The following is a 12,197-nucleotide window of genomic DNA, read 5'->3' on the forward strand; positions in this document are numbered from 1 at the left end:
AAATGCAATTTTTTTATAATAAATACACCTAACTAAATAAAATTGTACACACTCATGGAATGGCGACAAATTTTGGTACTTAAAAATCTCCATAAGCAACGCTTTCAATTTTTTTTACGGTTACCAGTTTAAAGTTACAGAGGAAGTCATTTGGTAGAATTATTGCTCTCACTCTAACGATCGCACACTATACCTCACATGTGTGATTTGAACACTATTTACATTTGCGGGCGCGACTTATGTATGTGTTTTCTTTGGTAGGGAGCGCTTTAAAAAAACAAAACATTTTCTTATTTTGTTTATTAATTTATTTTTTCACTTTACACTGTCCCTTTAAAAAAAATTCTGATCACTTTTATTGCTGTCACAAGGAATGTACACATCCCGTGTGAAAGTAATGCCCTGTACACACGATCGGTTTTGCTGTTGGAAAAAGTCTGATGAGAGCTTTTGGTTGGGAATCCTGACCGTGTGTATGCTCCAACTGAAAAACTGCTGGAAAAAGATAGAGAGCAGGATCTCCTTTTTCTTGTCAGGGAAAAAAATTATCGGAATTGTCGATTGTGTGTACAAATCCCAATGCGCAAAATTCCGACACATGCTCGGAAGCAAATCAACGGATGCTCAGAAGCATAGAACTTAATTTTCTTGTCTCTTCGTATTCTTTAACGTCACTGCGTTCTTGGCAGTCAAAAGTTCAAGAAACTTTTGTGTGACCGTGTGTATGCAAGGCAGACTTGAGCAGAATTCCGTCAGAAAAACCATCCTTTTTTTTTTTTCAACTGGAAAACCGCTCGTGTGTACGAGGAATAATAGGTGGTGACAGGTACTCTTTATGGATGGATCTGGGGTCTAAAAGACCCCAAACCCCTCCTCTGCACTTCAAAGTATTCAAATGTCAAAATCATTGTTTTTGAACACTTTGGATTTGTTTAAATCGGTGCTATTGGCTGCTGCATAATCCGGAAGTGAGGTCAGGACATTGCTTGTGGGTTGCTACATCAGAGAACCAATTCCAGCTTTGTTCGAGTCTCCAGCCAACTGGCAGACATGCCGGCTGGTCACTCGTGTCTCCCGGTGGGATGGAAGACTTGGGCAGAGCGGCAGAAGGCTGCTAGGCTGCATCGGTTGCTATGACATGAACGCCGACCGTCCGTTCTAAAAAACAGTATCGGGGTGATGCCTCTAGCTGACGTACAGGTACGTAAATTTTGCAGGAAGTCATATTCGTTATGTTAGAATGATTTGTTGCATAGTTAGTCAGGTTGAAAAAAGACACAAGTTTAACCAGTTTAACCATAAAAAAAAAAAAAAAACATATATATATATATAATATCATACAATCCCGTATACCCAATTCTATACACACAGTTGATCCAGAGTAAAGCGGAAAAAAAACCCAGCAGAGCATGATCCAATTTGCTACAGCAGGAGAAAAATGATTTCCTGATCCCCCGAGAGGCAATCAGATTTTCCCCGGATCAACTTTTCCATTAAATGTCAGTACCCAGTTATATTATGTACATTTAGGAAAGAATCCAGGCCTTTCTTAAAGCAATCTGCTGATCTGGCCAGAACCACCTCTGGAGGGAGTCTGTTCCACATTTTCACAGCTCTTACTGTGAAGAAATCTTTCCGTATTTGGAGATGAAATCTCTTTTCCTCTAGATGTAAAGAGTGCCCCCTTGTCCTCAGTGTTGACCGTAAAGTGAATAACTCAACACTAAGTTCACTATATGGACCCTTTATATATTTGTACAAGTTAATCCTATCCCCCCTTAATCTCCTCTTCTCAAGAGAGAATAAATTCAGTTCCTCTAATCTTTCCTCATAGCTGAGCTCCTCCATACCTCTTATCAGTTTAGTTGCCCTTCCCTGCACTTTCTCCAGTTCCCTAATAATTGTTATTGGAATTTGTTTCGTATATTTGGATTTGTTTAGTATATCTGGTATTTTCTAATGAAATTTGAATTAAAAAATGAACTCTATATCGAAATGGAAACATACTGCCATATTTTGTTTCTCTCCTCTCCTCTCCTCTCCTCTCTTCTCCTCTCCACTCCTCTCATATTATTTTCAATTGTATTATGTTTATTCTATTCTGTTCAATTTGATGCCATTATGTTTTTTATTTTATTTTATTTTCAGCATCCTAAGTAGAAATCATCACCTTATTTCACGTTTATACTTTACAGGGAGTTCCTCACTTACGAACGCCCGACTTACGAATAACTCCTACTTACGAACGGGACGCTGCATGACGTATCTGCCATTCTGCTCATGCACAGCCATTTTCGACGGCGGGCAAATTCAACGGAACATGGGAAAACTTTTGAAAACTACGTATCTCCCGTTCTGCGCATGCGTGACCATTCAACTGAACACCGGAAATCATCGGAAAATTACGTAATTGCCATTCTGCGCATGCGGTTCCGACTTACTAACATTTTCAACTTAAGAACAAACCTACAGTCTCTAGCCCGTCTGTAAGTCGGGGACCCCCTGCACTGTAATTATTGTAATATTTTTCATTTCAAATTCAAATTCATTTTTAAATTCAAATACATTTTCAAATTCAAATTTAGATCATTTGTTTCTTTATAATTGATTTATAAAGAATTAAATTCATTTATTTTGGATTAGTTTGAATTCTTTACTATTATGATTCAGAAATTCGGATGCAATCTCCAAATAATGAAAAATGTGTCAGAATTTCGATTTGTACCAAAAGAATGACACATGTCTAGAAGGAAGGTTTAGAACAGAACCCCTGTCAGAATGCTAAATAAGGTACAGCAAATGGTGAGTATTTACTTCAATCTGGATGGATGAAGTCTTAAAACCAAATAGGTGTATAAAAGTTTAATTAAATGACACTGACTACTACTTATTATAAAGGCTCTTATAATTTGCTTAACTCCTCAGCCTACATGGTGAGCCCAGTAAACATGTGGGGAAACCTCATTCCCTCAACTCAGTTATCTTTTTAAATTAATTACCCAGTTGTATTAATACACCACATGGTATGTGCCCTGTGAGTATGCAGTGTTGTAGTGTTTGACTGTTGTCTAGCCATTCACTTCTATAATACTAGTTGTCAGGTGTAGCTCCCAACTGTCCTTGATTTTGAGGAAATGTCCCTGACATGGAACAAAGTCCACTTGTCCCTCTTTCCTCCTAATTTGTCCCTCATTTTGGTCTGATCTATATAAAATGCACAATTTATCTTTCAGAAAGTGTTTCACAGTGCTAAACCTTTCATCCAATTTCTAAATCGCTACATTTCTATATTTCAAAAGCCAGTATAAAGGAGTAATGGTAAAAAAAGCACTTGTGGTGTTAACTAAAGTTTTTTTTAACTTAATACTACTTTAAGGGGGCGTGGTAAGGGGCGTGTCCTATGCTTACATACTTTTCCTAATAGGTGTCACTCATTTCCATCTCAAAACAATGGGAGGTAAGCTGACTTATGCCGCGTACATACGATCGGTCAATCCGATGAGAACGGTCTGATGGACGTTTGTAGGCACGTCCATCGGTTAAAAATCCATGCAAGCTCAGAATCAAGTCGACGCATGCTTGGAAGCATTGAACTTCGTTTTTTTTCAGCACGTCGCTGTGTTTTACGTCACCGCGTTCTGACACGATAGTTTTTTTAACTGATGGTGTGTAGGCACGACTGACAATCAGCTTCATCGGTTAACTGATGGAAAAATCCATCAGACCGTTCTCATCGGATTGACCGATCGTGTGTACAGGGCATTAGGCACTTGTGTGTGTAAATTCAGCTTGAGCTACTGAGAAATGTAAACAACTATTTTTTTATAACAGAAATTGAGCACCAACTAGAAAACATGACAAAAGAAGCATAACGCTCCAACAATTGATTGATAATTCTAATGTATTATAGTGATTTGCATTATCACCCATTTACCTACTGTAGTTAAAAGGAGTTAATTGTATTAATTAATACTGACCATGGCAAATACAGAAAATATATACAAAATCATTCCCTTTAAAACTATTTTGCAATGTCTGGTTTCTTTTTTTCTTTTCTTACCATAACCTTTGGTGAATTGACCAATCGTTGGCAGTTTTCCTCGAGCACCAAACTCGTCATTTTGATCGATGAGTGCTTCCTTTACAGCTTCATAGCCACATATCACAATAATAGGGTTTAAACCAAAATACAAGGTGTACACTGAGCCGTACTGTTCACTTAACTGTAACACAAATTAAATAAATTAATAAATATATATATATATATATATAATTGACAAATCCATATTAATAGTACACTGGGGAACATCGTTCTGTCTCACTTATTTGTATGTTTCTGTGTTGTATTGAACTGCTTCAGATTATTATTATTCTGTAGTATGCTGACATTTAATAGTTGTTTAGAACCACTACAACTTTTTTACTTATGAGATTTAGTTCCCTAATTGATAATTAGAGTTGTAAACAGTGACGGTGCATCCATAGAGGGTGCCGGAGCGCTGCCCCTTCTGGCTCCCGCACCGCCACTGATACAATACATAGATTTATGCATTGCATGGTGAGCACCGGCCATCTGAATAACGGCAGCTGGTTGGCTGTGGAAGTGCCTATCAGAGCCAGCAGCTCTGATAGGCTTTCCGATTACAGCCTGGGGGCTCTAATTGGCTTCTAATTGGCGGGGGCTCTAATTGGCTTCCGAATACTTATCCAAGGGACGCACGGGGGGTGCGTTCCTTGTAAAAGACTGACAGGCGTCTCAGCCAATCAGGTTCACCAGTTCTGGCTAAATCGTCATCGAGGAATGGTTGGCTGTGGAAGTGCCTATCAGAGCCAGCAGCTCTGATAGGCTTTCCGATTACAGCCTGGGGGCTCTAATTGGCTTCTAATTGGCGGGGGCTCTAATTGGCTTCCGAATACTTATCCAAGGGACGCACGGGGGGTGCGTTCCTTGTAAAAGACTGACAGGCGTCTCAGCCAATCAGGTTCACCAGTTCTGGCTAAATCGTCATCGAGGAACGGGAGAAGACATCGAGGGACGGTAGAAGCAGGATGGCTGACCCCAGAAAGGTAAGTGCCAGGCGGGGGGGAGGGGGCATTTTACAGGGCACAGTGGCGACAATTGATGGGCACAGTGGTGACAATTGCTGGGCACAGTGGCGACAATTGCTGGGCACAGTGGCGACAATTGATGAGCACAGTGGTAACAATTGATGGGCACAGTGGTAACAATTAATGGCACAGTGGTAACAATTTATGGCACAGTGGCTGCGTTTGGCATGGCACAGTGGTGACAATTGATGGGCACAGTGGTGACAATTAATGGGCACAGTGGCGACAATTGATGGCACAGTGGTGACAATTGATGGCACAGTGGCTGCGTTTGATGGCATGGCATAGTGGTGACAATTGATGGCACAGTGGCTGCGTTTGATGGCATGGCATAGTGGTGACAATTGCTGGGCACAGTGGTGACAATTGATGGCACAGTGGTAACAATTGATGGCACAGTGGTAACAATTGATGGCACAGTGGCTACAATTGATGGCACAGTGGCTGCATTTGATGGCATGGCACAGTGGCTGCGTTTGGCATGGCACAGTGGTGACAATTGATGGGCACAGTGGTGAAAATTGATGGGCACAGTGGTGACAATTGATGGGCACAGTGGTGAAAATTGATGGCACAGTGGTGACAATGGGCACAGTGGTGACAATTGATGGCACCGTGGCTGCGTTTGATGGCATGGCACAGTGGTGGCAATTGATGGGCACAGTGGCGATAAATGATGGCACAGTGGCTGCATTTGATGGCATGGCACAGTGGCTGCATTTGATGGCATTGCACAGTGGCTGCATTTGATGGCATGGCACAGTGGCAACAATTGATGGCACAGTGGCTGCAATTGATGGGCACAGTGAGGCTGCAATTGTTTGTTTTTTTCGTTTGTTTGCCCCCCCCCCCAAAAAAAAAAATTTGAGCACCAGCCGCCACTGGTTGTAAATAATATAACATAGTGCCAATAAATACAGTGCCTCGAAAAAGTATTCATACCCCTTGAAGTTTGCCACATTTTGTCATGTTACAACCAAAAATGTAAAAAAAAAATTGGGGATTTTATGTGATAGACCAACACAAAGTGGCACATAATTGGGAAGTGGAAGGGAAATGATAAATGATTTTCAACATTTTTTACAAATATATAAGTGAAAAGTGTGGCGTGCATTTGTATTCAGCCCTCTTTAGTCTGATACCCCTAACTAAAATCTAGTGGAACCAATTGCCAGAAGTCACCTAATTAGTAAATAGAGTCCACCTGTGTGTAACCTAATCTAAGTATAAATACAGCTGTTCATTGAAGTCCTCAGAGGTTTGTTAGAGAACCTTAGTGAAGAAACAGCATCATGAAGGCCAAGGAACACACCAAACCGGTCAGAGATAAAGTTGTGGAGAAGTTTAAATCAGGGTTAGGTTATAAAAAAAATATCCCAAGCTTTCAACATCTCACGGAGCACTGTTCAATCCATCATCCAAAAATGGAGAGAGCACAACTGCAAACCTACCAGGATATGGCCATCCAGTTAAACTGACAAAACTGACAAACTAAAGCAAGGAGAGTATTAATCACATAAGCAGCCAAGAGGCCGATGGTAACTCTGGAGGAGCTGCAGAGATCCACAGCTCAGGTGGGAGAATCTGTCCACAGGACAACTATTAGTCGTGCTCTCCACAAATCTGGTCTTTATGGAAGAGTGACAAGAGGAAAGCCATTGTTGAAAGAAAGCCATAAGAAATCCAGTTTGCAGTTTGCGAGAAGCAAACAAGTGGAAGAAGGTGCTTTGGTTATATGAATCCAAATGTGAACTTTGGCCTAAAAGCAAAACGTGTGGTGAAAAACTAACACTGCACATCACCCTCCTGAACACACTATCCCCACCGTGAAACAAATGGTGAGGACAACATCATGTTTTGGGGATGCTTTTCTTCAGCAGGGACAGGGAAGCTGGTCAGAGTTGATGGGAAGATGGATGGAGCCAAATACAGGGCAATCTTAGAAGAAAACCTGTTTGAGTCTGCAAAAGATTTGAGACTGGGGTGGAGGTTCACCTTCCAGCAGGAAAACAACCCTAAACATACAGCCAGAGCTACAATGGAATGGTTTAGATCAAAGCAAATTAATGTGTTAGAATGACCCAGTCAAAGTCCAGACCTAAATCCAATTGAGATTTAGTGACAAGACTTGAAAATTGCTGTTTACAGACATTCTCCATCCAATCTGACAGAGCTTGAGCTATTTTGCAAAGAAGAATGGGCAAACATGTAACTCTCTAGATGTGCAAAGCTGGTAGAGTCATACCAAAAAAGAATTGCAGCTATAATTGCAGTGACAGGTTTTTTTTTCTTCCACTTCACAATTATGTGCCACTTTGTGTTGGTCTATCACATAAAATCCCAATAAAATACTTTTAAGGCCTCGTACACACGAGAGGATCGATCCGCTGAAATTGATCCGCGGATCGGTTTCAGCGGATAGATCCGCTGGTGTGTACGATCCAGCGGATAAATATCCGCGGATATATTTCGGGCCGAGCGATTTCCAGCGGATAAAAATTTCTTAACATGCTAAGAAATCTATCCACTGGAATCGGCTCCAGCGGATCGATCCGGTGGTCTGTACAGACTCACCGGATTGATCCGTCCAAACCCATCATTCGCATGCGTCGTAATGATTCGACGCATGCGTGGAATTCCTTATATGACAGCGTCGCGCACGTCGCCGCGTCATCATCGCGGCGACGGCGCGACACATCATCGCGATGGGAATTCGGAGCGGATTTCGATCCGATGGTGTGTACACTCCATCGGATCAAAATCCTCAGAGGAGGACCGTATCCGCGGATAAATCCTATCGTGTGTACTAGGCATTCGTTTTTGGTTGTAACATGACAAAATGTGGAAAACTTCAAGGGGTGTGAATACTTTTTCAAGGTACTATAGGTGAGTATGGCTGTTTGTTATTTATGATTCCAATGCTTCTCTTTTAATGTCATAACTTGTTTGTCAATGTCTGTATGCTTCTCAACATCAACATGTTTTATTTCTTCTTATTATTTGTTCTGCTTGATTAAACATGCCCTTGTTTGGAAAGTATTGAACATTTTAACAGAAAGAACTAAGCTGATAAACGTTATTATCAAATGTATACTTTGATATTCTGTGTTGCAAATTATTTATCATAAAATGGATAATTAATTAACTTGATACGTGCCCATAGTATGACAATGGCACACCTATATTGCAAGTGAAAAAGGAATAGGTACATCGCAAAAACTGATAGTGATTGATAGTGATACCTACGCTGTAAACTAAGGTATGTATATAAAAACACAAACAATGTATATATATATAAAGGATTTACATATAAAAATGCAAAATATCCAATAGTGCAAAAAAGCAAGAGTTCATAATAAATGAAAAATCATGTGAATGAGTGCAGTCCATACACATATAATGGTGAATGGTATGGGAAATCCAAAGAGTGAAAAAAATCCAATGTGAATCGCCAATGCAAAATTCGAAATGTGACATCCAAAATAATCCAAACGATCTCTCCACCAAAACAAAACACCCAAGTGATGAGGTATTGTAGTCTGCTTACCGAAACTATTGACCACTACAGCGGTCAGTATGGGCACAGGATATTTTTATAGTCTCCCAACGAGACTGAGAGGTGTCCGGTTCCTAGATCCTATGTAGTACCTTCAAAATGTGTCTCAGAAGGGAGAAAAGAAATGGAATCCCCATAGCGTGATATTGTTTCACCAGCGGTATTTAATTAAATACCGCTGGTGAAACAATATCACGCTAGGTATCACTATCAATCGCTATCAGTTTTTGCGCTGTACCTATTCCTTTTTCACTTGTTTTTTAATTTGTATCTACAATTTTTGGTACTTGGCAGCATTTACACTTTTATTGTTTCTGCGCAGTGTTTTTTCTGTTAGACACCTATATTGCAATTCATTAAGCCAATGTTACACCCAAAATGTTGTCCATTAACTCATGTAAACACCCCTGAATGTGCCGTATAAAAGAAGAAAGACTAGCCAGTAAAGATAGTTCAGACCATTGAAGTCAATCAAAGCCTTGTGTCTGTCTGAAGTAATGACATCATCTTATTAATACTTTTTTTTGTTCCAATAGTTTTTATTATGTTTCAAAAACAGCATACAGTACAATATGCTCAAATATTCATCAGAAGACTGTTGAAACAGGAATGCAATATACACCGTTCTCGGTGGCTCTTATCACATATGTAATAACAAAACCTATTAAGAAAGGTTATATTATGGCCAGAAAGGCTTCCTTGTCTCCTGGTAGCATCCTTCAAATCAAATAGTCCTCCCTCCTTCCATCATTATAGTGTAGCCGAACCATCGACTAAAAAATTATGGAGCGGAGAAACCAAAAACATAAAGATAAACAATATAAAACACAAAATAACCCCCCCCCCCAAAAAAAAAAATGGGGGGGGGAAGAAGTGAGGAATTAGAGTAGAACAGAGTGGGATGGGTCTCCCGGGTCCCGGCCTCTCAGTACAAACAACTCAGCTCTCAGGGAACTTGGAGATAAGCAATCCAGGATTTCCAGACCCTTTCAAACCTAGCTTGCCTATCTTGTCTTATACTAGCCAGTTTTTCGTTGATCATAATCCAGGACACCTTGTGTTTCACCAAGGTACCATTGATTACAGGCGATTTCCATGCATTGGATATAATTATTTTAGCCGTTAGGAGAATAAAAAATATGAGAGATTGTAGATGTCTGGGGATCTGTTCTGATAAGTCCGTAAACAACCCTGTTTTGGCCCTTCTAGGTATATTTTGTTCTGTCACTGAATAGATCAAGTTGAATATTCTGATCCAATTAGTAATACTTTTTAAAGGCATTGTATGTTGTAAATGTATAGTGAGTGATGACTAATAATTTAATGTAATTGTCAGTATTGTTGGAAACAAATCATTTGGTGGAGGGGGGATTATGGTGTGGGGTTATTTTTCAGGAGTTAGGCTTGACCTCTTAGTTCAGTGAAGGGAACTCTTAAGGCGTCAGCTTACCAATATATTTTGGACAATTTCATGCTTCCAACATTGTGGGAACAGTTTTGGGATGGCCCCTTCCTGTTCCAACATGACTGCGCACCAGTGCAAAAAGCAAGGTCCATAAACACATGGATGAGCGAGTTTTGGGTGGAGAAACTCGACTGGCCTGCCTCAAACCGATAGAACACATTTGGGATGAATTACAGCGGAGACTGCGAGCCAACCTAACACAAATATAATATATTGCAGCCAATCATTAGATATGGTAGCTGCATTTATTTATTTTTTCCTCTGTTTCATCTGGTGATCTGGCCAGAAACGCACTTTCTGTCTTAAAGTGTCTGCATTCTGGATGAAGTAGTAAAGCAGACACCTTTGGACAGTAGGTTGTCAGTCTGGGAAAAAGGGAAGTGTTACATTAGCAGATTTAGATGGACTTGGCTAACAAATTTAAGCAGAATTCCATCTAACACTTTATAAACAGCTAAAATAAAAAAAAATTATTTTGGGATAAAGGTTTTACAGTACATAAGTAAATAAAAGCCGACCATTGTGAGCATCCCTGTCAGTGGTAAATGTTTTTTCTCATCTTTCTAACTGCTACTTTGTCTGGACAGCTTTGTCTGTTGAAGGCAGTTGAAAAATATCAGACTTAATGGCTGAATAACTGTGTAAAAATAATGGGAAAAAGCCTAAAAAAAATGAATGCAGCCACCACATGTAATAATCATTGAACTGCAATGTAATATATTTTTGTTTTGGGGTTTAATATTGCTTTATTTATTAAAAACTAATAAATGATACATTCAACCCTACATCTAACATTAGTCTTTTAATGGTTTCAAGGAAAGTTAAAGATATCTGACCTTTACAAACGAATTGACCATTGATCCCATCTTTATGTTTAGTAAGTTTCCGATCAGGGGCAGGGGTGTCGGACCCGGTGGGAGCCCCTGTTTCCTGTACATCGTCTTCCATGTTGAGAAGATGAAGTAGCAGCAGGAGAGAAGAATCAGCACAGACGCCAACAGACCTGTCAGTTCCATGGTGGTACGTAGACTGGAACATCTGATACAGCAATAAAGTCTATTGGTTCATATAAAAGGGTGGAGTGGTGTTGGTCTATTTGTCACTGTCACTTTTTAAGATGCTAATAACTCCCTTAGGGCAGACCATTAATCACCAGTATGTACTTTCCCAGATTCGTTTGGCAGACAACACTAATATATCTTCAACACTATGAAAACTTTTATTAGTATAAAAGTGGCCCTGTGGGTACTTTTGGAGTAAACCGTGCCATGTCCTATCAATTTTGAGCAAAGAAAGTGGAATAGAAGGCTTGGAATTTTTATGCACAACCAGACAGGTTATATATAAAAATAACTCTATAGCAAGGGGGATTCTTCATCTTTGAACAAACAAATACTCCAACATTGATATTTACTATCTATTGAGCAACTCAAGCATTGCATATTTGGATACGTACAGTATATGTTCTCAGAGTAAAAGCATAGTTAAATAATATGTTTGAACTGATTTATAGTCACAGCACTGCATCCTCATTTATAATTTATTATAAACATATTATTTAAAAGGTGGAACTTTTAAGGTACCTGTAATCTGAGCTACAGTACATGAACAAATAGGAGATAGAAGCCTGACCGTTGGACACTAGTACATATTTGTCCTGATTCTTTTTGCAGATAAAAATCTAAATGTGTACTCAACACTTTAACAAAGGGTAACATCATCATTGAGCAAACAAACATTCCTTCATTAATGTAACCTATCTGTTGTGCAATGGAATCATTGTACAGGGTGGGCCATTTATATGGATACACCTTAATAAAATGGGAATGGTTGGTGATATTAACTTCCTGTTTGTGGCACATTAGTATATGTGAGGGGGGAAACTTTTCAAGATGGGTGGTGACCATGGCGGCCATTTTGAAGTTGGCCATTTTGAATCCAACTTTTGTTTTTTCAATAGGAAGAGGGTCATGTGACACATCAAACTTATTCAGAATTTCACAAGAAAAACAATGGTGTGCTTGGTTTTAACATAACTTTATTCTTTCATGAGTTATTTACAAGTTT

General features: G+C 39.6%; 1 protein-coding gene across 1 annotated transcript in view; it reads right to left on the reverse strand.

Moving 5' to 3' along the window:
• LOC120913333 (cytochrome P450 2G1-like) overlaps nt 1-11,183 on the reverse strand; it is a 71,816-nt gene extending 60,633 nt beyond the window's left edge. Inside the window, exons 1-2 of the mRNA XM_040323203.1 lie at nt 10,967-11,183; nt 4,061-4,223 (exon numbers count right to left, since the gene is read on the reverse strand). Coding sequence (XP_040179137.1) covers nt 4,061-4,223; nt 10,967-11,146 — 343 coding nt within the window. The 5' untranslated portion in view covers nt 11,147-11,183. The remainder of the gene's footprint in view (nt 1-4,060; nt 4,224-10,966) is intronic.
• Nucleotides 11,184-12,197: the final 1,014 nt, after the last annotated feature.

The sequence above is a fragment of the Rana temporaria genome, chromosome 9, assembly GCF_905171775.1.
Source record: "Rana temporaria chromosome 9, aRanTem1.1, whole genome shotgun sequence".
Taxonomy (NCBI): Eukaryota; Metazoa; Chordata; class Amphibia; order Anura; family Ranidae; genus Rana; species Rana temporaria.